At 45.9% G+C, this 27,336-nt stretch overlaps 1 protein-coding gene across 2 annotated transcripts in view; it reads right to left on the bottom strand.

The window, feature by feature from the left end:
- The window catches only part of RDX (radixin), a 441,143-nt gene that overhangs the window by 90,697 nt on the left and 323,110 nt on the right, over positions 1 to 27,336 (bottom strand). For both annotated transcript variants that reach the window (XM_086935225.1, XM_086935226.1), the window contains exon 11: positions 8,497 to 8,657. In XM_086935225.1, the coding sequence (XP_086791351.1) occupies positions 8,497 to 8,657 (161 nt within the window). The remainder of the gene's footprint in view (positions 1 to 8,496; positions 8,658 to 27,336) is intronic.

Genomic DNA, 27,336 nt, shown 5'->3' with positions numbered 1-27,336 from the left:
TTTCCAAAATGTGAGGTTCTGGACTCTACAAGTTCTTTTCAAGTCTACCTTGGATGTTTCATAGAGTGAGGTTAGCCATGCGGAGTGAGTGGGGGGGTATCCACCCAATGCATACATATCTGCCGTCTTGCCAACAGGATAGCATAGAATAAAAAAGATGCGCTACCCCAGTGATATTCTGGTCAAACCCGAAAATGACAAGTGGTAGAGTTAAGGGAATGTTGGTCTTAATAATTGAATCTAAAGTGGTTTTAATCTCCATCCAATAAGCGGATATGTGGGGGCATTCCCAAAACATATGTGTATCGGAGGCTGCTAACAGTTGGCATTTATTACAGCATTTCCCCTCCTGATATTTAGATAAACGTAAGGGGGAGAGATATGCCCGATGTAAGGTAAACAAATGATTTTGTCTAAGCCAGGCAGGTTTAACTAGCTTATACAAAAGGGAAAAGGATTCTATCCACAAGTCCTCATCTAGTGCCACAATTTCTCTACCCCATAGCTCCATTGGGAGATTGAAATCCCCATCTATCTCTTCCAGTATGGACCAATACCAAAGAGCCACCTCCTTACCTCCTGTCTGTTTTTCAACTAGCTGTTGTTCTAAGGGGCTAAGTCTCCCGGTATTAGGATCTTTCCTGATTAATTCTCTGGCCCAGCTACTGATTTGTATGTATTTAAATCTTGACAGAGTCGGCCATACTTTCTCCCTGAGCTCCTCCCACTCTATCAAGATGCCTCCAGATAACAATTTACCCCATCTTGAGAACCCAGCTGTAATTAGGGGAGTTGCCAGAGAGTCTTGCAGGCACAGTGGGAGCCCAGGAGAGTCCCATATCCGAGCATAGTTAGAATAGTATGCCAGCCCCACTCTGCGTTTAATTTGTACCCATGACTTCAATTGTGTTAACAGAATATTCAGCCTCACCTTCTTGAAAAACTTTCGGTCTCCAAACTTAAATAGAAACCCATCTAGCGGGAGGTTTGCCCCTACCAGCATTGCCTTAAATAATCTCCCATTTGAAGAGAGATCTGGTGACTTCAAGAGCATTCTTGAATGGGAAAGCTGGAATGCCCAAGAGTAGTACTGCAAGTCGGGGAGGGCCAATCCACCTTTTTCCCTCCACCTCCTTAATTTTTTCCAGGCCAACCTCGTGGCTTTATTGCCCCAAATGAAGGAAATTATTTCTTGCTGGCACTTAAAAAGTTGCTTGGAGTCAAATGCAAGGGGAATAGTGTTAAAAATAAAAGTCTGTTTCGGAAGAATAGACATTTTTACAATGTTGACTTTCCCAAAAATTGATAATCGAAGACCCGCCCAGGATCTCAATAGGGCCCTACATTCTCTGGAGACCAGATCTAGATTAACTTTTGCTAAGATGTCAATGTCTTGCGTTATTTTGACACCGAGGTAGCGGATTGAGGGTGCCACCCCAACGCCCGGATTAGCAATATTCCACGTCATAAACTCAGTCTTCTCGGCATTGATGTCGTAGCCCGATATGTTTCCGAATTCCTTGGCCTTTTCAACCACAATGGGGAAAGCTTTTGCTGGATCACTGGTGTAAATTACAATATCATCAGGGTATAGCCCTACCTTCCTTTCCCATCCGCCGAATTCAAATGAGGAAATTCTTGGGTCATCCCTGAAGGATTGTGCAAGAGGCTCAATACATATGTTAAAAAGTAAAGGGGACAGGGGACACCCCTGTCTTGTTCCCCTAGTAATCTGAAACGGCTGGGTACATGAACCATTGACCATAATGCTTGCACTGGGGTTTGGCATATAAGAGACCAATTGATCTCCGAAAATGTAGTCCGAATGCAAATTTCTTCATGGCCTCAGCTAAGTATGCCCAATTTATTCGATCGAACGCTTTTGTAGCGTCGAGGGTCATAATGGCCAAAGGAAGGGAGAACATTGAGGCTATGTCCACTGACCCTATTAGGTCATAAGTAAGGTCCGAGAGCTGTCTAACCTTTATGAAGCCCTTCTGGTCAGTGTGAATTATTGAGCCAACCTCACGTCCCAACCGGTTCGCCAACACAGCCGCAAAGAGCTTATAGTCGCTATTTAAAAGCGAAATTGACTATAAGAGCCATATTTAGCTGGATCTTTCCCGGGTTTCGGGATCAAGACGATAATTGCCTCCCCCCATGATTTAGGTGGGGTCGTACCATTTACTAATATGTCATTAAAGAGTCTTGTAAGCACAGAGACAATTACGGGTGCCAATACTCGGAATAGTTCGCCGGGAAGACCATCAGGGCCCGCTGCCTTACCCCGCTTCACCTTTTTAATAATTTCGCTCACATCTTCCTCTGAAATAGGCCTATCAAGACGGTCACTTTGTTCTGAGGGTAAGAGTGGGAAGAGTAATCTTCTCCAACCATCTAAGCTTTGATATCGGGTCATCCGAGATCTCCTCCTTATAAATTTGCTGAAAAAACTCCAGAAATGCGTCTCCAATGTCTCTAATGGAAGATCTTACATGGGTCTCCCCCTCTACGCTGATGTGCTTTATGTGCTTTTCCTGATCGGATTTAATTTTCCATGCAAGGACCTTACCCGCGGATTCACCATACTCAAAGTTGGAGAGCTTACTTGCTTCCCATCTCAGTGCAACCCTCTCTTGAAGAATGCTATCTAGCTTCTCTTAAATTTTTACGTTGCTCCTGCTCTTTATTAGTCCCATTTCCGGAACCGATACGTTGATCAAGGAATGCAATTTCCTTTTCAATATTGGAGCTCTTTGCCCTATATATTTTCCCTCGATAAGAGGCCCTGTTAGTTATATGGCTTCGCAAATATGCTTTATAGGCCTCCCATACTATACCTAGCTGAGTTGAATTTATATTGGTATCCATGAAAAATTTTGTTTCTTGGATGAGGTCAGTTTCTTCATCCTCTAAAAGAATCGTACGGTCAAATGACCATGAAGTATGAGAGGATTACTGAGCCAGTTGTAAGGAAAAAAATATGGCAGAGTGATCTGATAAGTGTGAGGGCAAGTATATTAAATCCTTTAGGGGGTCTCTTAATGAATAACTAAAAAGAGCGTAATCGATTCTCGACTTGTGATTATATTTGTGATATGTACAGGTATTTGTACAGGTATTTATATAGCGCAAACCACCCACATCGCAGGCATCTAAGCGCTTGCTTAGGGAACCCGTCCTGGTACTCCCCTGTGAGATAACCCCGGCAGGGTCTCTACAAGGTGAAAGCCAGGCATCCCGCCGCGAGGGGCCGTTGTGGAGATTAAGCAAGCTATTGCCCAGAGTCGCAGAGTGTGAACCCGTGAGTCGAGTAGGCACCGGAGCGAGAATTATCGAGTCTGTGGAATTATTGAGCCCAAGCCCCGTCGAGGCGGGGAATTGAACCCTGGTCCAGGGCCGATCTCAGCTTCCGGGTCTGCCGCCTCTAACCCCTGAGCCACACTTCTCCACTGATACGCCAAGTGCATCGCCTGCTCTCTCCCTCCATGGATCCGCCAATCCGAGCGTTGACATAACAACCCCCAGCGCCTGCCTGGATTTCTTATAGGTTAATGCCCTTGAGTTTGGGGATTTATCCAGTTTTGGATTGAGTACTAAATTATTATCTCCCATTCAAATTATTGGACCTTGAGTTGTTAAGAGCTGGCTCTGAATTTTGTTCAAATATGAGGGGTCATCCTGATTAGGTCCATAATAGCCTACCAGGTTATAGGGTCTGCCCTCCAGATTTACTTTGACATATAACCACCTACCACTGAAGTCTTCCTCATGGTCAAGAATCTGTGCTCTAACTTGCCTTTTGAAAATGATAAGGATACCCCGGATATTCGCATTATGGTTGGTACAAATAAAACAGTCTACCCATCTTGTTTTCCTCAACATGTCCTTCACTTCTTGTTGGAGAAGATGCGTTTCCTGAATGACAATGACCTGCGCTGGAGAGTCCCTCAAATATTGTAGTATTCTATACCTCCTGCTCTTGACACGCAGGCCATTGACATTCCAGGACAAGAATTTTATTCCCATCATGTAATATCTTATTTATTTATTATTTATTTAAATCATTTGTAGAGCGCGCTGTCACCATGGCAGGCATCCTGGCACTGACAGACTAATGGGGTGGGGAAAGGTCAGGAGAGCAGAGGGAACAGGAAGTTAGTGGACAGAAGTCTTGGGGAAAAGCCAGGTTTTGATTTTTTTCCTAAAGGGTAGAAATTCAGAAATGTGTCTAATATCTTTACTCCGGCTCATTGAATCTAAGTAAAGAAAAAAAAGAAAAAAAAACAGCTCCCAAGGCGGGTTAAACAAACCTGAAATGTGCTTAATGAGGTATGTAAGTGTGGATCGGTGTCTGACAAATGAGGATATTTTGCAGTATTAGCCCCCCCCCCCCACCCCTCCCTGGAAAACCCCCCCTTACTTAATCTGGCCGTTGCTGCCAGATTTGTCTCTCTGAGGAGCCCCCCCTCACCCAGCCCTGTTACGTATGTTTGTTTGAAATGTAAACCGGCAGTATCATGATTGATACCCTTAAGGTGAAGACGTCATGAGTGGAAAAATACAGAGAGTAGTAACATTAGAGGCAAGTAGACCTCTTAGAGGTTTTCTCAAGTTTCCCCATTTTTTTTTTTATCTTTCTCTTCCCTGTTTTTCCTTTTTTTTTCCCCCTTTCACCTACTTTTTCCTTTAAAGAGTTTTTTTTCTTTTTTCCCTTTTTTGAAACACCCTCCGTGAACCTTCCCTATTCCCTATATATTATTATTTTTTTTTTTTGCCATATCCTTAAGTATATTTCCGCCATGCTAAACTAACAAGTAAGATTAGTAAACGAGATTGTCCCCAGAAGGAGGGTAATATAAAGTAATGTAGAGACCAAAAATGACTACATCTCTTTATCTCTGTATCCACCTTATCTACTTGTCTGTAGGATTCCGGTATCTAAACGGCTCCCTGTTGATGGTCACTAATAGAGGCCAGAAGTTCATCTGCCTCCAGAGGGGAATGGATGTTGTGAATTTTGTTATTGTACCTAACCCTGAGGAAGGCAGGGAACCTCATCTGGACAGTGGCTCCCAGAGCCCTGAACTTCTCAATTTTCTGGCCTAATTCCCATTGTCTGTCAAGGGTTGTTTTCGACAAGTCAGACCTAATAACATAGGAGAAATCTGAGGCTTTTATGGCTGTGGATTTAAGCGCTAAATTCAATATCTTCTCCCTGATGGAATAGGTTAAAAAGTTGACTAGGATCTTTCTCGGTTTAGATCTCCCCTGCTTTAAACGGAATGGGTCCCTGTGGGCTCGTTGGATATCTCTTTCCAGATCTTCAATAGACTCCTCCAAGTTCAAGGACTCTTTAAGCAAGCAGGCGATACATTTTTTCCATTTCTCCCCCTTCTTTTCCTTCCGGAACCTTCAGGAGGCTGATGTTGTTCCTCCGTGAGTAGTTCTCCAAAGATTCCACTCTTTCTTTTGTTGCATTTCCGTCACGTCTTAAATAATATATCTTTTCTTGGGCAGATTCCAATTTGGCTTTTAATTCACCAACTGTGCTTTCGAGAGTTTCTGTCCTTTCGGTAAGCAAGTCTACTCTTGTCAAGGGCATCAAACGCCGCTTTTATCTCTTGCTGGTTATGCTTAGATTCAGCGAACCCGCTTTTGATCTCATGTAAAAGATCTTCCATTGATATCCTTTCCTGCGATGCCCGGGTCCCACCCCCTGGGGGGGGGGGACCTTCGGAGATTCATTATTGTTTCCCTCGGCGTGTAGAGTTGATGGTCCGATCTCCTTCGAGATATTATCAACTGGGACACCAGGATCCGCAACTGGCGGATTAGAAGAGGCGACTCCCTGGGAACTGCCAATACCACTCTTTTTTTTTATTTCTTCTTGGGGTCTATTCTCCCCTGCACTACAAGGAACTTCTAGGACCTGTGGCAGAACCTTGAAATACGACCTAAGCGAGGGAGTAAGCCTCGCAGCACTATTTTTAATGTTCCTGAGTTTTGGTTTGGTACCTAGTTTTAAATCTTTTGAGTCGGGGGTCGGGGAGTAGCAGTTGTGGCAGTGTTGGCAATATATTTTCCCGTAAAGACAAAAATCGAAGACCCTAGGGTAACCTCGTTAGTCCCACACTCCACTTCTATTGCCCCCTCCTTCAGTTTGCTAGAATTCACTTTACTAGAACCAGGCCCCCGTTCATTAGTGGTATCTATTTGGATATCATCAGCGGCTACTGCCCTTTTCTCACCTAACCCACCCGCTGGGCTATTGGTATCTTTGGCCCCCCCAAACTCCTGCCCGTTCACCTTACTTGAGGGTCCTTCTTGGTCCGCTGCTGTTCCTTCCTCCACTGCTGCAGCTGCTGCCTTAACCTCAGTTTTGGCTTTAAGGCGACGTATCCGCTATTTTATTTTGTCATTGCCAGAGGGGGGTTCGACACCAAATTGTGTTACCTTTAGCGCAGCAGGGCACTTTCTAGGTGGTTGCGGGTTGCCAGCACCTCCAAATACCCCACGAGCCGCCGCTCTGCGGCTCCGTCGCAGCTCCACGGCTGCCTCAACCCACCGAGAGAAAGAGGCGGAAGGTGGGACCCTGACGCCACGCATCCACCTGGTAGACTCTCCTTCCTTCTCTGTTCCGGCTCCCTCCCTGCCAAAACCAAAAAGCAGGAGCCGCCAACCAACTACACACACCGGGCGAAAAGACCCGCGGCAACCAGTCAGGATGAACAGAAACCGGGCAGCGGCACTCAGCACCGCCCGGCGTCACCGTGCGCCAAACTCCGCAGTCCGCACTCTCCCGTGCACACAGAAGGCAAAGGTTCACCACAAGGCGGAAGGGACCGCGAAAAGAATGCAAGCACGTCCAGCACACCCTGGTAGGTCACAGCAGAGGAGGGATCGAAATCCTGCCGGTCCTGCTACACTCTTGCCGGGTTACAGGGAGCTCCGTTAGAAAGACGCGACCCGCCCTAGCCGGCGGTCGCCATGTTTTCCATCAACAGTAGGTCGGCAAGTCAATAGTCTCGTTGACTTGGAAGGACAAGGTGACCTTGGGCATAAAAAGAGGGTATATTCTAAGGATGGTCTGATGTTTATACTAAGGGGCTCTTCTAGCACTGGGGTGTTTATTTTGCTTACCGAGAAGAGGGATATGAAGACAATGAAGGTGGCCACTTTCAAAGAAAAGAACTGCACTGGGCTAGAGTGTATTGGCTCAAATGGAGGTCCGCTATGTGTCATTAAATCAATGTTAAGGACCCATGAAAACTAATATGGGTAGTGTCCAGAGACTGATTACTCTTAGGGCGTTCAATGAAAACTTCAACTGCGGTTTTAAAAATTAATTGTTCTTCTGTTTTACAGGTAAGCAGCTACTGAGGCTGTGTACACTCTTAAGAAAAAGTATGCCAATGCTGCCATTTGTATATGTAGCAAGAGCAGATGATGTCTTGTACTGGGGTCTGCACAGGTTGTTTACTGCAATTGTTACAGAAGTCTACACATCTCACATCTGGCTGCATAGTAAGCTCTTGTAGTAGGCTTTCTAGCATCCTCAAGTACATGCATGATCTTGTCTTGGTAAACTGACATACGGAGAGTTTGGTGCCAGATTGCAAAATTCAATGCTCTCAGGATGGGAATCTGTAACGGACGACTGTGCTACATGCGCAGGTCAGGTCTTACAGTCAACTTTTCGTTTGGGTACATGGATATCTCCTGAATTCTTCTATTTATGGGGCCTTCTTCCAAAACTAATTTGGCTCGCACTCACATAAAGTGCTTTGGGGCAGATCTTTTCATGAGTGACACTGGCACTCGATATTACTTGTTTTCATCACAATGGATACACTTGGTGATTCATTTTCATTTCAAATATATGTTTAGAGAAATTGTAATTTTCAAGCTAGTACGTTTCAAATCCTTTGACAAAATATTCTTTCATTTTTGCTTTTTCACTGTATAGGCTTGGACTGTCATTCAATAAAGCTTCAGATGGCCCGTAATGGAGGCAAGTAGCAGAAGCCATCACTCAAACTGTAAGCCTACTGACTGGCTGAACACAACATTCAGTATGATCAACTAATAAAGATGGGCAGAGTGAAAATGTGCATGTAATACATTCACTAGTATGCATCTAGATTTCAGTTATACACAACAAAAATATTGTATTTATCTCCTTGAAAATTACCATAAAGCTACAAAACATCCAAATGTTTGATTTTAGTGTGAATTTATTCTTGAAATTGCATGCACTGAATCAATGTTATTTTGGTAACTTTCCTTCCCCAGACTCTTGACTACCAATGATTCACACATTTAAACTATTTTGTGAGTGCACAGGTTTTTTTTGGGGATGTACCATAGCACTTGGTGATCAACATGCATATTAGTAGCTCAAGCAACGTATATTCTAACTGGCGCTAGCAAAACACCAAATGAAATCGTTCTTTGCTGCAGTATGGAATGGTTTCCTAGATGTAATCCTCTTACCAGCTGCTCTTGGTTTTTCATCTGATCTGCAGCCTGTTGTGCTAACGCGGCTTTGGCTTCTTCTGCTGCTCGGCGCTCCTTTTCTAAACGTTCTGCCTCCTCTTTCGCTCGTTTCCGTTCCTGATCGAGTTCAATTGCTTTCCGTGTCTGTTCTTCCAACTCTGCTCAATATATAAAGTGTGCACCTTAGTTTCATATATTATGTTGTACGCAACTCCATCTCCATTATCAGACTAACAACCCAATTGTAACTTAGTTTGCTTAGTAGACTTTACATAGACAATTTGATGAATAGCATTAAAAACATTCATATCATTAGGAGAGCAGTCCGCAATACGATATCTTTAAAATGATTTTAGTTGCACTTTTTTATAAATGTAAACAGACTGAAACCTCAATGACTCAGCAACACAGAAAAGGGAATTATTCATAGTACCATTGTTAGAACTGGGGGTCTCTATTTGTCAAAGGTAGGTACCTTTGATCAAATTGGGACCCTTGCTTCTAATCAGGGTAAGGGGTACACTTCTAAAATAACCCCTGCTCACCCCCTTGGTAGCTTGTCACGAGCAGATAGGCTTATCTCAGAGGCAGTGTGTAAAGCATTTGGTAACACACAGTAACAGTGAAAACACTACATATGGACACAACAGTTTAGAAAATTAAGTAATGTTTACTAGATTTAACACAAGACCGTAAACGACAAAAATCCACAATACTGTACTCAAAGTAGACTTAAAGATGGTAGAAGTAACTAAGTTCAAGTTGATGATAAATGAGACACGTTTCTCACAAAAGTACCTTGGATGTGTAACGCAAAACAAACAAAAGGTTTGCAGGGAGGGTGATGCGTCTGTTCCTTGTTTCGGGGGAGGCTATGCGTTGCGCCTCCACGCTTGTGCAGAGTAGGCGATGCATCTGTTCCTTACCCGAAAGGAGGTGATGCAGTGATTCTCGTACTGCGTTCCGGTTACGTTGCGGCAAGATGGCGCTTCAATGCGATGCGATAATTCGGTGTGATAAGATGGCTCCCTTGATGCGATGACGTGAAGACGATGCGTGCCACCTGATGGCCGTGCAGCGACTCAATGACTTCGGAGCCGTGACAGGCCAGCGGCACGCTCTCGGTGATGCGACAGCAAACAGTTGCAACGAAGACACGCTTCTCTGGTAATGCACCGGTGGCCTCTGCGGCGGCGACACTCTTCTTCTGACAATGCGACTGCAACAGCTGCGGCGGCAACATGCTTCTTCTCATTGAGTCGCGCTTCCAGCTCCCAGTGTCACGCAGGCTTCTGCAGACAGAATTCCCAGCAAAAAAATTCAGGGGGGAGCTGGTGGTGAAGTCTTGTAGCCCTGAGACTTCAGCAGGAGAAATATTCTGCAAGATGATAAAAGTTTCTTAAAAGTTCCTTCTCCTTTCCTTGTCAATAAAGAAACCACTGTAGGCCAACACAGCAAAACACACTGGCAGAGGGGCAGTCCAAACTCCTACAGCTTCCTGGGTTCTTCTCCTTGGCAAAGGTTTGTCTTGATTTCTCAGAAGTGATCTAAAGTCTTGGGGTCTGGGCCCCCATAGTTATACTACTATTCTCTTTGTTCTCTTAAGGCAGAGAGTCCTGTGCCTAGTCCAAATCAGTTCTGGGTGCATTCTGCCAGTGAACACCTTCGTCCTTTGTCAGTATGGGCCAGGGTCATCAGACGCACTACAGGAGGTGGAACCAGCATTGTGGAAGGCAGGCACAGCTCTATTCCGGCCTAGGTGCTATTCCTCCCACCACTCACAATGCAGATAGGTCTATTCAGCCTAGTGCTGACTCACCCTGTCTCCTGGAGCCCCCCAGTCCCAGTCACTCACAAAACCAGACATACAATACATAAGCTAGCAGAGGCAGGCTGGTTAGGCAAGAAAATACTTACTTTCTAAAAGTGGTATTTTCAAACACAGAATGCTAAAACCAACTTCACTAAAAGATGTATTTTATCATTCTGAGTTCAGGCATACTAAACTCTAATTCCTACTATGTTCCCTGGGTCAGTTAGGATTATAAGATGTTATAATCAAACTGCCCGTTCTGGCCTATGGGGACAGGTAGCCTTTCAATAGTGGAAAACAAAATAGGACACATCAGGGCATGACCTCCATTTTACATACAATGCCTATAATGCTAGGGCCTACCTTAGGGGTGTTTGATATGTAGAAAAGTGAAGGTTTAGGGACTGGCAAGTGGTTGCACTTGCCAAGTCGACATGGCAGTCACAGACTGCACATAGGCTGTGCAATAACAGGCCTGAGACACCCTTTACAAGCTGCTTCTGTGGGTGGCACAACCAGTGCTGCAAGCCCATCAACAGCATTTGATTTACAGGTCCCGGGCACACATGGTGCACTGTACTAGGGTCTGACAAGTAAATCAAATAAGTCAATCATGGAGTCACTAATCAATACATGGATTTACAATAGGGAGCACTTGCACTGTGGCACTGAAGAGCAGTGGCACAATGCCCAAAGCATCTAAACCAGCAAAACATATCAAAAACAGAGGAGGCAATCAGTGAAAAATGGGAGGGAGACTCACACCAATTGTACCAGGTCTAACAACCATCTTCAGAACTGTACTACAATACCAAAATAAAAATAACTACAATGCTGATGGGAAAATCTCCCGAACACAGATATACTATTTTATCACTACTGAAGGAAAAATATAACCACAAATAATATGCCTTGGATAGTAGAAAAGGTTTAGAACCTAGATTTCATGGACTAGAATCACTTGCACAAATCAATGCAGAGTAGTTCTTAGAAACATTTGGCGTAACCAAGGCAAAAATGCAGGGCCCACATTTTAAGAAGACCAGAATCAGTCAGTGTCAAGCAATGCTGGTACAATGAAGATAGCGAGGATGTAGACCTCATAGTCTCATGATAGGTTATTGCTTGTCAGTTATGTGCTATAAGAATGCCTTAAGCCAATGTGGCATGTACCCAGACATTGACTGGACAGAATGAAAAGTTTTGCAATGCGAAATGCATTACATTATATTTATCAGACATGACGGCCATAGCAGCCACTAAGCCAGCAGCAATGTGTGATTGCCAGCACGCCTGATCCGGGCAGAAGATTTCTAATTTTTAGAGGCAAAAATGACTTTATTTTAGCTTTCAACCACATAACATTTATTCCTATTCAATTCAAGCCTTTGGAGAAAATAAATTCTGTAGATTTGTTTTCCAAAAGCTTCTTTTCTTTGCCTTCCAAATGTTAAGAAGTATGTACGGCACAGCCTTCCAATCACAAAAAGTTGGCCAGTAGAGGGTAAGTGCCTGGTTCAAGATAAAAGCACAAAGTGCAACCAGACTGTGTGTGGTCTCCTCAGTCAAGGAGGCATGTGGAGGAAATCCTCCTATGAATAATCTGCTCATTCAGATGGAATTAAAACAATACCTTTAGAATTAGGGCAGAATGAGTAGATGGAGCAATTTATCATAAAAAAATAAAAATAATCTTGAGGCACTAAGAGCTTGCAGGTCACAAACATCTTGTCACTGTTATAGCTACCAAGAAAGAGGTTTCCCACAAAGGAAAACTTGAGTCACATTATCACAGCAGTCAAAACGAATTACTCCATTGGCTTGGCCAGGATACAGTTCAGGTATTGAAACAGCAACACACTTGACACAAGGGAATAACGGCACAAGGACACAGCATACCTTTTGATAAACTAATTGGCCATGTAGACGGATTCTTACACAAGATTCAGTTTGACTGCAAGGAGAATTTTGCATGTGTCTACCTGAACAAATTATTTTTAATTAGGTGATGTGACAAAAACATATGTATTAAGCAGATGAGCAAGATGAAGCTTTTTGCTAGACCCCTTTAACAGAATCTTCACCAGAGCTCAGGACGGGAGTAATTGGCGGAGAAATTCTTTGGAGTAGCCTGGACTGCCAAATTATCTTAGAACAGAATAAATTAGGAAAGGTTACCTCCACAGAAGCAGTGCGATGATATGAAGTGCAGGGCTGGGCATTTTTTATTTGTGGAATAAAGAAAACAAGAAATGTATACAAAGTGCACCCAAATTTTCTAATTCTAAGGGGTTTGTGGTCTTGCCTTAAATAACATTGCCCGGGTTCTGAATCAGGGCCGAGCAATGATCAACAGACAAGGCCCCTACTCTGAGCTTTCCCTGTGGCTGCAGATGAGGCCTATTACAGCCTTTTTAAATGCAGCCTAAGGGAAGCCATATGCTAAAGTCGCCAGACCCAAAGTAGAACACTACCAATGAAAACCATGCTTGGGAGATTTGGCCCTTATGTTTTTTTTGCGTTTTTGAAATCATGCCTAATCCACTGCCTTTCCACCCACAAGTGCTTTAGTTAACAGCTATGTACATATGGGCTGAAGACTATAGCACAACACTTCCCCCTCGTCGTCTTAATGTGCATTTTTGAATCAACATATGGAGAAAAAAAACTTTTAAAGTTCTGGGGAGCTCGCATGAAATTATTCTGAATTAAGTTTCTTGTACAACTGCTTATTATACAAGAAATGTAATGTTTAATCTGCACTTTCATGAAATAAGACAGAGAAGCAAATTCTGGAGATTGATTCTATTGCCCAGGAAAACTGCAAAACAGCTTCTCACCTATTTTTAATTTCCCCTGAAAAGCTGTGGTTCTCCCTCATCTTCCACCTGCAGCAACAAGAGATCTTCGCTTTCTCTCACTCTCTGGGGGATACAGTCCTTCAGAAACAGGGGATGCAGGCCCAAAAGCTAAACTAATTTTATTATTTTTCAGTAACCAAAACTTTTTCTGTATTGGTGAAGTAAATCAGGCAGCACATAATGGGAAAACAATGGCTATTGAAGAAAAGGAATCGGATGTCACTGCTTGTAAACAACAGAATGTTAGAAGAGTCAACCTTTCTGGCAAGTATTGTATGCTGAAGATGGAAGCATAGGAAACATACTACAGTGAGCCTACAGAATTACTTCATTTTGGGTATTAAACTTTGGGAGTGCCAACTAGCCTTTTCTTGAGGGATGGTGTGGGGTGGATTTCAGAAACAGAGAGGATAACACACTAACTGTATTGTACAGCCATTATTATTACAGTATAGGAATTGTGTGAACCAATTTCAACAGTTGTAAAAGCAACTGTTTATTTTAAATCAACAATGTAACCTTATACCAGTGGAAATTACTTTCGCTAAAGGCAGCAACTTTCCTTTCAAAGTGCATTAGCCCCTTCCATGCTGGTGACGAACCCCAGCCGTCATGCACTACGGTGCTCGTGTGCTGATGACGGCTGGGGTTCGTCATGGCCCGCCCGTGTTCGGCCGGCGGCCGCACACGGGAAAAAAAGCGGCCGCATCGAAGGGGTTAAGAGCAAGTACTTGCATTTTCAAGACTTTGTAGTGTAGGTTATCAATGTCTGGGTTGCATTCCAGATTGTTCAATGGTACAGCAAGAGTTTGCATATGCTTACAGGGCATGCTTAGCAAGAGAAGCAGGACCATGCAGTCTTTTTTCAGAAGTGGCCACATTCAGAGGACGGAAGTGCGAGTATAGTCTAACTAAATGGCCCTGCAGGATGGCATAAGCTGTAGGCCAGTGTCTGGTTCATCATGCAGGTGTTGAACTGTTAAGAAAAAGCATCACATCCCTAACAGTGAGGTACTGGATCAACTGCTCATGCTCCAACATTTGGTCTTGATGGTGAGAAATCAGCAGAAGTTGTCCAGGCAGCAGAAGGTTACACAGCTTCAGGGATGCAGAAAGTTGAACTATGGGACAAGGGAAGGATAATCCACTCACAGGCAGATCTCAGAAAAGGACCTGTCAAGACAAAACTAAACTACTCCCACTTCAGCTCTTCAATGCCGGAGTATGATGGTTAGGAATAATTTCTCTAATGCAGGGATTTCAGGGATGTTGGGCGAACTCTGAAGCAATTTATTCTTCAATGTGCTGCTGACAGCAGTTCTCAGAAGATGAGGAGTTCCTTGGTTTCAAGCAGTAGGTTCTCAGGGGAGCACTCACTCCAGCCAGGCCTGTAGTTATGATACTGCTTAAGTCAGGTGTTAAGCACACAGTCTACATTCCTCTTGCTGCAGAAACAGAAAGTGTTTCCAGAGCGTGGTCACTACTCCAAGGGAGAACAACCTAGTTTCTGCTTCTTATTTTGTATTTTCCTTTGTAATGGTGCACAGATCTCCAGCATTGTGTTACTGGCTCAGAGGACCATTTTGTATGCATGAACAGTGGCAGTTGAGGACAAGAAAAAAAAAATCACTAAGATTTTAATTTAAACTTGAAATGTTGGAGGGATCAGTTTATTGCCCAGCACGTCCATTGACAAGTACATTTCAGTTCCACTGGAACAGTATTTCAAAATGTGCTCAATTACTTTGATTTCCATGGTGATGCCAGGCATCTCAATAAGTCCAATGGATTTTCCATTTGACCCAGACACTCGTAAATCCAAGAGAATGACTTGTCTGATTCAGCTTTCTTTGTCTTTTCTAGATACAAGATGCAGAGACAGCTCATATTCTTTGTTTCAGTATTTTGTTGTGGGCATGCCCTTTCACAAACCTTTGGTCATGTTTTCCTTCGCTCAGGACACAGACTGAATGCTGGCACTGGCTTGATTAAGGGGAGGTAAAGGTACAAATCTTCCTGCTCCATAGAGGTGTATCAAAACTAGACACATGGCACATTACTTACTAAGATACATGCAGGGAAGAGAAAAAGACCGTGTAGGAGTGTGTGCAGAAAAGGGGTATTCTCGATACTATTAATCCAAAGATCCACACTGTAAACCTCGAGCTACATACAAAGGGAGAAAACACAAATACAAAGGGAAATCACAAATACACACTTTAAGGGAAAAGGGAGACCAAGGAAGTGCATGTATACCAGGGATAGCCAGTACGGAAATTGAACTGCAGGTTAAAATGGCTGTGCCTCCTCAACTAGCAAGCGGCTGTCACTTGTTAGTCCTCACAGGGTCTAGTCATGGGACAGGAAAAGGAATGTTGTGAAAAAGAACACAGTGGATCGCACTGCATCACCTCCACCGATACTAAAAACCAAAGCCTAATAAACCCCATTTAAAAAAAGAGATAATGAGGAGTTCTAGTTGATTATGGGAGTTACAGACTGGCATCCAACATTATAGGTGGTGAGACGAAACTTGCAACACCAATTGACACGGAAGGAAATATTAATATATGGTTCATGGGATGTCAAGGAGGGTGAAAACATGTAGATGTTTGGGGGTCTTTAGTGCAATAGGTTAAGGTGTGCAATGGGTCACTGTCCACCCCCCACCCTTTTTTCCTCTTTTATGTGCATTATAAACATTTTGCTGCTGAATAAATGTACGACTAATTATTCGATAATCTGTTTAATTGTGTCATGATTTGATCAATGTGGGATTTGTACTGCTTATATATGTTGAAAACTAAAATACAAGTTACAAAACTTCCCCATCCCCCCTCCAAAATAAATATAGTTGGATGGGTGAAGGGGCCCTTTCACACTGCTCCAACGCAACACTGGAAATTCCAATCTGTGAGGCCTTTTTCCAGTCCATGAAGAAGGAGTAGTTTCTGTCCTGTAACTCCAGTTCTGTAGTAGGGGTATCTCTGTTATAGTCATAATCTAGTGAATAGTCCCGCCCATGTGCGTGGACCCCGGCAATCAAAAATAATCTCTTAAGTTGTCAAATCATGCAGAACTGCAAAGACACTTAAGAGAGAATTTAAAGACAAATAATGCAGCCTATATCCACAGGCTACACTGTCCAGTACTTCAACTAGAAATTCCACCAAACCAAACCACACACAACACAGCCTGCCCAGTTTCTTCCATAGAGAAACTTGCCTCTACCAGTAAAAGACTCTGGAATGATAGAGAGAAAGGCATGGACAGACAAGCCCCATAGGCTGCCATTATGTGGCTTAAATAGGATACTCTGCCTTTAAGAGAACTTTCCAGAACTTCTCCCAGTATCCCAGAATGCACTGCAGGTCCCTCTTACTTTCAGTTCTTTTTGTGTTGCGCCAGACCTGTAGCATTCCTTACATGAATATCTTTCTCATCGTGGAAGAGGGCGGGCACTTATGACTATAACAGAGATACCCCTACTACAGAACTGGAGTTACAGGACAGCAACTACTCCTTCTGCAGTAGGGGATCTCTGTGTATAGTCATAATCTAGTGAATAGAATGGCAAGCCCATCCCCACACCAAAGTAGCGGTGGAGAGAAGAAAATTAACACCACTATTGTGCGAACAAATTCCGCAGCGAAGCCTGCCCAACCTGAGCATCTGCCCTGGCATCAGTGTCCAGACAGTAATGTTAAGCAAAGGTATGAACCGACTTCCAAGTGGCCGCCTTGCAGATCTCTGCAATCGGAACATTACGGAGTAAAGCTGTCATGGCAGCTTTTCCCATGGTCTTATTAGCTTTTTGGTAACACAACTGTATGCAGGACACAATCCACCTAGAGATGGACTGCTTAGAGGTAGCAAGACCCGTCCTGACCAATCCATAATTGACAAATAATTGGTCTGACCTACAAATATCCTTGGTTTTATCCAGATAAAATTTCAACACCCTCCTAACATCCAGGGAATGTAGAGACCTTTCCGCTGGAGATGAAGGATTCTGAAAAAACTTAGGCAACGTTATGGTCTGGTTGACATGAAAATCAGAAATAACCTTGGGAAGAAATTTAGGGTGAGTACGCATAACACCTTAGCAGCATGAAATACAGTATAAGGTTCTTGGCAACACAACGCCTGAATTTCACTCACCCTGCGATCACAGGGATCTGGAAGAAGGAAGTCTGTGAAGGGCATATCCTGTAGGCAGTCAATGCAGCAAGATGAACCTTAATGGAATGAACATCAAGTCCAGACTGCGCCAAATGTAGAAGGTAAGGAAGGATGAAGTCTTCCTTGCACGTCGTCGGGTCATAGTTCAGAACTTGCACCATATACAGAACCTCTTCCACTTGTAAGCATAGGAGGTCCGAGTGGAAGGTCTCTTAGACTCCTTCAGTATGTCCATACAATCTTCGGGCAGATTCAAATGGCCATATTGCACTCTCTCAGGAGCCATGCCGCCAAACTCAAAGATGAGAGATTGGGGTGCAACATCTGCCCCCCGAACTTCGTGAGCAGGTCCGGCCTGCACGGCAGCCGTATGTGAGGAAGGAGAGACCGGTGAAGCAGATCCGTGAACCACCACTGTCTGGGCCATTCCGGGGCAATGAGTATCATCCGAGCCCTGGACCGGGCCAGCTTGATGAGTATCGCCGTAATCAGGGGAATGGGCGGAGAAGCGTACAGAAAGCTGTTCGACCAGTTGATCCATAACGCATTCCCCAGCGTCCCCTGCTGGTAGTACCTGGAGGCGAAGTCTCTGCATTTGCTGTTTTCGGCGGTGGCGAACAGATCTACGTCTGGAGTCCCCCACCTTGCGAAGACGTCTCCTAGTACTTCGTCGTTTATGACCCATTCATTGTTTTCCTGAATCAGTCTGCTCAGTGCGTCCGCCTGAACATTCTGCACACCTGGCAGATGTGTAGCCGTCATAGTCAGTCCTCTGCCCAGAAGCCAGTGCAGATCGCCTGCGCCTCCTGTGACAGAGTGCGTGATCTCGAACTCCCCTGCTTGTTGAGGTAAAACATCGTGGTGGTATTGTCCGTCTGTACAAGCAGAGAGTTGGTCTGAAAGGACGGGAGAAAGGCCTTCAGTGCCAAGTGAACAGCTCTGGGTTCCAGGAAATTGAAGTGATACGTGGCCTCCATCGGGGACCACGTTCCTTGAATCTGTAGTTTCCGGAGTGCGCTCCCCACCCATGGAGAGAAGCATCCGTCACGACGAGTCTGCGTGGGAATGTCCTTGTGGAAGGGAACCCCTCTGAGGAGATTCTCCACTGAACACCACCACTTCAGTGACTGAAGCGCATGCAGAGACAGTCGTATCTTGTCGTCCCAAGATCCTTTCCTCTGATCCCACTGGTCCTCCAAGCACTCCTGCAGCGGTCTCACGTGCAGCCGTGCGTGTGGCGTCAGGAAGATACAAGAGGCCATCGATCCCAGTAGAGAAGACCCTGTCCTCACTGTTGTAGATGGAGCGGTCATAAGAGCCTGAGCCTTCCGAAGGAGAGATAATCGTCGCTCTTCCGAAAGAGACACGCTTGCTGACAGCGTATTGATGGAGGCTCCCAAGTACTGTATGCATTGGACCGGAGTCGGGACAGACTTGGACATGTTGATGTGCAACCCCAGCTTGTTCAAGAGAACGCACGTCTTCTGGAAGTGTGCTCGAGCTTCCGAGAAGGAGGATGCCTTGATCAACCTATCGTCCAGGTACGGGTAGACTAACACCTTGTTCTTCCTCAGGTGTGCTTCTACCACCGCCATGCACTTCAAGAATGTTCTCGGCGCAGACTTTAGTCCGAATGGGAGTACTGTGTATAGATAGTGATTGGCGCCGACTTGGAACCGCAGGAACTTCCTGTGTTTGCGTGCAATGGGCACATGGAAGTACGCATCCTGTAGGTCTATAGCACATAGCCAGTCTCCCTGTTGCAACTGAGGCTAAATCTGATGCAACGACAGCATGCAAAACTTTTCCCTGCGAATCCATCTGTTTGCCTGTCGCAAGTCCAGAATGGGCCTGAACTCGTTCTTGTCCTTCTTGCGAACCAGAAAGAACCGGGAGTACAGACCTCTTCCTCTCTGAGACAGAGGTACGTCTTCTATCGCCCTTTTCCTTAACAGGATATCTGCCTCCCTCTGGAGCTCGCGCAGCTGAAACTGCGAGCTGACCGGTGGAATTTCTGGAGGCGGGCTGTTGAACCGAAGACTGTATCCATTGCAAACAATATTCAGCGCCCACTTGTCCCGAGTAATTTTTCTCCACTCTGCCAGGAAAAATTTAATGCTTCCCCCTACCGGAGTGGGTAACAGATCCGGGGGAAGTAAGTGCTCAGGGCCTAGACCCGGCCGGGCCTTTGGTCGCTGGTGCAGACTGTTGGCCTCCTCTGCCCTTCGGGCGTTTCTGGAACGGCTTACGGAACTGTTGTTGCTGCGACTGCCCCGAAGCTTGGCCACGTCCTCTGCCCTGCCCACCGAACCGCCGTTGGAATGGGCGGTACGATTTCTTCGCTTCTTTGGGCTTCTCTAGACCCACAGCCGTGAGTGTTTCGCCCTCCGCCTTCATGCGGGCCATTTCGTCATCCGCATGTTTCCCAAACAGGGTTTCGCCACAGAATGGAAGGTTGGCTACCCTTTGCTGTGCATCTGGTTTCAGTGACGTAAGGCGGAGCCAGGCGTGACGTCGCTGGTTAATCCCATGGCAAAAGCCATGTGCCGCTAAGAGGGATGAGTCTGCTGCAGCGCTGATAATTTGATTCGCTATCAGCATCCCTTCGTTTAGCACTTCCTGGAAGTCTTCCCGCTTCTCGCGAAGTAAGTGTTCCGCAAACTGCTGGAGGGAGTCCCAGAGGGCGCGGTCGTAGCGTCCCAACAAAACCGTGGCACTCGCAGCCTTCATAGAGGTCGCCGATGTCCTACATACTTTCCTTCCAGCTGAATCCATCCATCTAGACTGTCAGGGGGGACCGTGGATGACGGGGTGGTGGCATGCTGTTTGCGGGCCGCCGTCACAATCACAGAATCCGGAGGAGGTTCCACCCTTAGAAAAGCCGGGTCCGAATTGGGAGCCCGGTATTTTTTCTGCAATCACGATGGGGCCGCCTTATTCACCGCAGGGGTGAAGAAAAGGTCCATGGCCGGTTCCTCCAGGCCCGGCACCAGAGGTAGTAGTGGACGAGACAGGTGTTTCTGGTGCAGTGTCTCGAAAATGACTGATGTCTTAGCCGTGGGCACCGTCAAGGATATGCCCAATTAAGCAGCGCCTCTCAACAGGACATCATGGAACGCCACCAGGTCATCAACCGGCGACACCCTTGTGTCCGGCGATCCCGACTAAGTCGGAGAGTACTCCCTGGTCCTTGAGGACCTCGTGCGAGAGCGAGATGTGCGCCTCCTATGGCGGCATCTCGACCGCGTGGACGACCTGTTGCGCGATCGCTCCCTCCTCCGGGAGCGAGATAGATACCTCCCGGTCCGTGGGTGCTCCGCAGGCTTCCGTGGGGGTGTCTTCCGTGGCCTATCCTGGGGCCTTGGTTTAGGAGTCCCCTTAGGTGGTGTAGGAAGTGGAGGTAGTGACGCCGACCTTGGCGGAGGAACAGGAGGTATCTCCGACCGGGGGCAGGCCCATGCGGGGGAAGCGGTGGTGGTGGTTGTCCTGAGGGAGGAAGTGGTGGTAGCGAAGGGTTGATGGGAGGATCCTCCTTAGATAAATGTAAATGTAAATGTAGGTGTATTTATATAGCGCAACCTGTCACCCAAAGGGCATCCTGGCGCTTGCTTAGGAAACCCGTCCTGGTATTCCCCTGTGAGAGGCCCCGGCAGGGTGTCCACAGGGTGAAAGCCAGACATCCCGCCGCGAGGGGCCGTCGTGGAGATTAAGCAAACTATTCCCCAGAGTTGCAGAGAGAGACCCCGTGAGTCGAGTAGGCACCGGAGCGAGAATTGTCGAGGCCGTGGAATTTTGAGCCCGAGACCCGCTGAGGCGGGGAATCGAACCCTGGTCCACGGTCGATCCCAGCTTCCGGGTCTGCCGCCTCTAACCACTGAGCCACACTTCTCCACTCCCCCCTCCTCCAGGTACAGGAGGAGGGGGCGACTTTGGCCAAGGTGGTGTATATACCACAGAGTACACCGAGCCCGGTGACTTCTTCGGGGGAGGGGACTGCGACCCAGCCCCTCCAGCAGGCGAACGCCTTTTCCGGCGCCCTCCACTAGATCCAGCATGACTTCTGGCGCCAGAACTCCTTCTGCGCCGTTTAGGAGAGTTAGAATGACTCCTAGACGCCGATCTCTTCCTTCGACGCTGAGCGTCGTTTTTCAGGCGGCGAATGTCGCCTCCGCAACGCCGCCTCCGCGACGTCGACCGTTCCATTTTCGACAACGAGCGTCGACTCCTTGACGCCGACCGCTTTCTCGAGGTCCTCGACGTCTAGGATCCCCTCGACGCGGATCGTCTTCGACGGCGACCGGCGGTGTTGCCTCGACGGCGAGCGCCGACGCCTGTCGCTCTTTCTTCGAGGTCAATAGCTCGACGCGGACGTCGACGACTATGATGCCGTCGACGGTGGTCTCGACGGCGGCCTATCCAGGCCCTTCGACGTCGAATCATCACGCCGTCTCGACCCGGAGCCCCGGGGAGATGGGGAACACATCGTTGTCATCCCTCTCGTCGTCGTCGTCGATGCAATCGACGCTGACGGAGACCGGGTCCGTTTGCTGGTCTTCCTGCCTCTGGGGAGCCCCCCAGAGGCCTCAGCAGAGGCAGAGGGAACCTTCCCAGCCTGCCCAGACCCACCTGCAGCCGTCTCTCTTCAAGGCCTTGAAGCCTAATCTTCAGCCTGTCCCTCAGGGTCCTTGCTGAAAGTTGCTGGCAGATGTCACAGTCTTCAGGGACATGTGCTTCAGGGAGACAGACAATGCAGACGTCGTGTGGATCACTCTTGACCTTCTTCCTTCCACATGCTGGGCATTTGTCGAAAAGAGCAGGCATTTTAGAGCCCTAAAAAGCCTGAACAAACACACAGGAGAGAAGAGAAGCACCAAGGAATATATACTGCAAACACTTATCAAAAAAGTGAACAAAAATCCAATAAACCCTTGAAAAAAGGGAGAGCTCAATGCCAGGGTCCTGTTAGCAGGAGCCGGAAAAAAGAACTGAAAGTAAGAGGGACCTGCTGTGCAATCTGGGATACTGGGAGAAGTTCTGGAAAGTTCTCTTAAAGGCAGAGTATCCTATTTAAGCCACATAATGGCAGCCTATGGAGCTTGTCTGTCCATGCCTTTCTCTCTATCATTCCAGAGTCTTTTACTGGTAGAGGCAAGTTTCTCTATGGAAGAAACTGGGCAGTCTGTGTTGTGTGTGGTTTGGTTTGGTGAAATTTCTAGTTGAAGTACTGGACAGTGTAGCCTGTGGATATAGGCTGCATTATTTGTCTTTAAATTCTCTCTTAAGTGCCTTTGCAGTTCTGCATGATTTGACAACTTAAGAGATTATTTTTGATTGCAGGGGTCCACGCACATGGGCGGGACTATTCACTAGATTATGACTATACACAAAGATCCCCTACTACAGAAAGATATGTTTTTGCCATGCTACAGACCACTGGAATCCCAAAAGCATTTTTCTTTAGATCCAGGGGTCAAAGTAAACTTCCAGCGCCATGGTAAATTCACAAGTGCTGTGAAATACTTCAGCACTTCAACATGTACTCCCTGTTCTTTTCTCCTACTTGTAGGATAGTGATTTCCACTCTGCAGTGGTAGGGTTCATGCAATCCTGCCAATGGGATTCAAAGGTAGTCAGGTTAACCAAATACTGGACTTCAATTATTTTTTGAAAACAGTGAAGAGCCAGGGCCATTTATCCCCTGTGATGTCCAAGGATGAAAGGATTTATTATCACAACTTCCTAACTTTTGTGGTGCTAGTCAGTTTTAGATTCACAGGTCTATTATCTGAATGCCATTTATTTGTTTCATTAGGAGATTAAGTTTTGTTCTTCAACTATGAGTTTAATATTTATAGCAGTCTTATTGAATATTCCTTCAGCAGCTCCTGCATCTCCTTAAGGATATTCTTTGCGCATGGACAACAATTTTCAGCCTAATACCCAATTTACCACCGCCTGCAGGGGAAATTTAAGGTTCCGTTCACAACCTTCCTTCACCAAAGTGGGAAGGAATACGATGTGGCACCCAAAGGCAGTTCTCAATAGAGCTTCTTTTTGAAACTGTTTTGTGTGGTCAATGACCACAAACACAGTTGCTCCTGGATATTGTGGAAGTTACCAACGATGTTAAACCATACCCTCTTAAAAGAAATTTCGACCACTGCATTGCCACTAGGAGTACCTTTCTCTGTACTAAAGACTTACTCATTTCCCAAGTATAACACAAGCATTAAAAAGACTCCATTTCAAAATTTTGCAACAGAAAAGGAATGAAAATCCTTGACTTAATCTTTTTAATGTGTCAACAAGGTGGGCCAGTCATCAAGAAGTTCCAAAGGACCTGGAAGACTAGCAATCTTTTTATGGATCTATGTTCTCAAAGGGATCACTAAAGAGAAGACAGTCTTTGTATGCAACTATGCAAGTTTCCGCCTTATCATGGATGGGTTTGTGCGAGCAGTCAAACGCAGTTCTTTAAGACTCTGAGATATTTGATGGAAAGCAGAATTATAGATTTTAAGTAAAATGGTTTTTAACCATGGAATGTTTGTAACTATACATATGTCTTTAGGTTTAAGATATTTTTATTGATATCAATAAAATCAAAGGAGAACAATAACTGCCCACCTACACCCAATGGCCGGTGGAGATGTAAACGATTTCAAGAATCTGAGCTAGACAGGAATAGAACATTTCAAACAATTGAGAAAAGGAAAGGGGGAGACACGGAATCAGCATGGAAAAAGGAAGTGGGGGAGGGGATATGGTACCCTGCGGAATGCTGCTTCTACCAACAGATATACAAAAATGACTGACCCCCTCCCCCCAGGGGGATCTGTGGAAAAAAGTTGCTTTGGTTGGGTCAATCTAAGGATCTGCAAGTATAGCGAACATGTTGATTTTTGAAACTCCTCTAAGAGGTACCCAATACAGGGCTCCCACGTCTTGTCAACAGGGGAAGGTTGTGTGTTGCCACTGCCATTAGTTTCTCCAATCTGAGAACCTCCCAAAGTTTATGTAACCAATCTTGGTGTTCGGGAATGAGGTCAGTTCCCCATTTGGAGAGAATGGCCTGTTTTGCGGCTCCCAGAGCTTGTGTAATTGCGCGCCCTTTACATGACTTCAGGGGATAAGTCAAGGGGTTGGGGAGTCCCAGAAGAATATAGCTGGGGAATTTAGGGATATCGGTGCCAAACATGGTCTTTATTGCTCCTAGTACCCCATCCGAAAAGGAGGTAAGTCTGGAGCAATGCCATAGTATGTGCGTGAGTGCACCTATCTGACTGCAGGGCTGCCAGCATCAGCTATCTTTATTCATATTCCACTGAGCAACCCTAGCCGGGGTTAAGTACCAGTAGAGCACAATCTTCAGGAACATTTCTTTGCTGAAGGTGTTCAGGGCAGAGGTCCAAGCTCGATGGGGAATGTCGCTCCAATCCTTCTCTGTAAGGTGCGCATCCCACTCCGTCTCCCATCTACACAGCGCGACAGCTTTTATTGGCTTCCATTGGTTGATGAGAAAGGTATAGATGTCAGATAGAATCAGTCTGTGCGTAGAGCCAGGCCAGCATGAGGACAGAGCCAGAGTTGTCAGCCAGTGGCAGAGGGTGATGTATTGCCAGTAAGCTGTGGATGGGATTCCAAAACGGCGATTGGATCTGTGGAAAATCCATGAGGCCATTCACTTCAAACCTATCACTCACACTTTACAATTAGCCCCTTGCCAAGCTGCAAAGGCGGACCCACTTTGCGTCGGAGGAAAATACGGGTTTCCTAATATTGGAGTCTGTGGCAAAAGAGGGATGGACAGACCTTGTCCTAGTTGTTGTTGTTTATTGTTTTATACAGCACGAACTTGACCCGTTAGGGTATCAGAGTGCTTTACATGAGATCACATTAGTCAAGGAAACACATTAAGGGTAGGGGACAAGTATGTACAGTTACATTTAAATAGCTCCAGCTTTGGGAACAAGGGCGCATTCCAAATCAAAATGCCTGCCACTGCTTGGTCAATAAAGCACCAGTGTTTTTCAGTGCTACTCCGGGACCACTATACCATGTACCTCAGATGCGCAGCCTGGCAGACATTTTTCAAATCAGGGACCCCCAGCCCACCCTCTGACTGTGGGAAATATGCCCGGGATTTAACCATCCATGCTCTTTTGTTTTCCCGGATAAAGTCCTATATGAGGGACTGCAGCATGTCCAGCGTCCGTACTGGGGGTGGGGGGAATGGTGGGGGCGCTGAAGTGGCAGTGTGTGAATTATGTAGAGGGTTTTGGGTAAAAGTGTCATCTTGACTGCGGCTAGGCGACCCAACAAGGAGAGGCCATAGTTCCTCTATTTGGAAAGGTCTGACCACATGTCCGCAAGAAAGCCACCATAGTAGCAGGCGGCTGTATGTTCGAGGGTCGAAAGTACGTGTAGGCTAAATAACGTATACCTTGATCTTCCCATTTGAACGGAAACTTAGATGCAATTTGGATATGGGCTGCATCAGAAATAGTCAAATTGAGATTGAAAAACTTCTGCAGATTAGTTTTGAAACCGGAGTCTTTCCCAAATGCTTCTAACTCCTCCATCACCGCAGGCAAAAATACTAGGGGGTGGGGAGGGGGACTGAGATAAGGGTACAGGGTCAGACAGGGTCCGCAGGATGTTGTCTGCATATAGCATAATGTTATGTTCTTTAGGCCCCATTTGAACGCCTGCAATCTGTGGGTGTCTGCGAACCCGCTCTGCAGAGGGCTCCATGTATACAGCAAAGAGTAGAGGGGTTAGGGGGCAATCCAGTCTGGCACCATTGGCGATCAGAAAGGGCGGGGATAGTATTCTATTAACCCGTACCCTGGCCCTAGGGGATGTATAGCAGCACCGAATCCATTGACAAAACCGTGGACACATACGGACCAGGACCACTTGGAGATGTGGCCAACGTACGTGGTCAAATACCTTCACTGCATCGATACACCTACTTAAAAAGTCAATCTCTTGCCAATCATATTTATGTTTCTTACATGTTGCCTTTTTCTGGGTACCATGAAAGAAAGAGGCTGGGGGAATTAAGTGAAACTTAAGGAGGAAATAATGTATAAATAGGGAGAAAGAAAGGCAACCATGAAAAAAGACCTGTTCATTTCTCTCCCTTCGCTACAATCAAACAGACTGAGAAGGTTCCTAATCCAGGAAGACCCCTATTAGCAATGTGAATTGGTGTACGAGGCTCACCTGCCTAAGCGTACACAGAAATGTGTTGTGGAATGTTACTAGGCAGAGGATGGCAACCCACTGCAATGCCAAAGGGAAGGTATTGCCTTTCTTTACAATCCAAGTCTAGCAGAATGAAGAAAGCTGCTTTTACATGTGCGCTGACTGAATTGGTGTCCCATTTCAAACAGAGGACTGATAATATCAGCAAAGAGGCAGGTATGAGGGGCGTACAAATATTGAAAACGCGCAGTTACACAAAAGGGTAGGATGTGCAAACATTCTTTTGACACTTGGATCCCTATACATGGACCTCCTCTGGTGCTTAGTGTGTTTCCAGGAAGTGAGTAGTTTTTTATTATACACGTTAAGCTCCAAGAATTGCATAGCTCTGAAGGTTTCATAAGCCTTAACCCAAGAGGAAAATGACCTAAACACTTGAACTAACACTTTCAATAAATGAGAAAAATACCTATCATGTTTGAGAAACATACTCTGGGTCTGCAATCTGCTACATTCTAGAGAGTCCATGGTAGTCAAAGCAGAAGACAGAAATGACAAATTCAGTTTAGTTATTAACCACATGTTGTAGGAAGCTGGCTCTCCATATAGTACACCAAAATGAGGTAGACTGAGCAGAGAGTCCAGGCGAAACCTAGTAACTTAACAGGGGTTAAAATAATAATCCCAAATGTTCTTTTGAGGTAGTGGTGGCGAGCAGTTTAGACTTATCAGAGGATTAGGTGAAGCATTTGTTTCACACACAGTCAGTAA

This window comes from Lissotriton vulgaris, chromosome 8 (genome assembly GCF_964263255.1).
Source record: "Lissotriton vulgaris chromosome 8, aLisVul1.2, whole genome shotgun sequence".
In the NCBI taxonomy this organism is placed as follows: Eukaryota; Metazoa; Chordata; class Amphibia; order Caudata; family Salamandridae; genus Lissotriton; species Lissotriton vulgaris.
The sequence above is the reverse complement of the archived record's forward strand: the minus strand, read 5'-3'. Positions and strand labels throughout refer to the sequence as shown.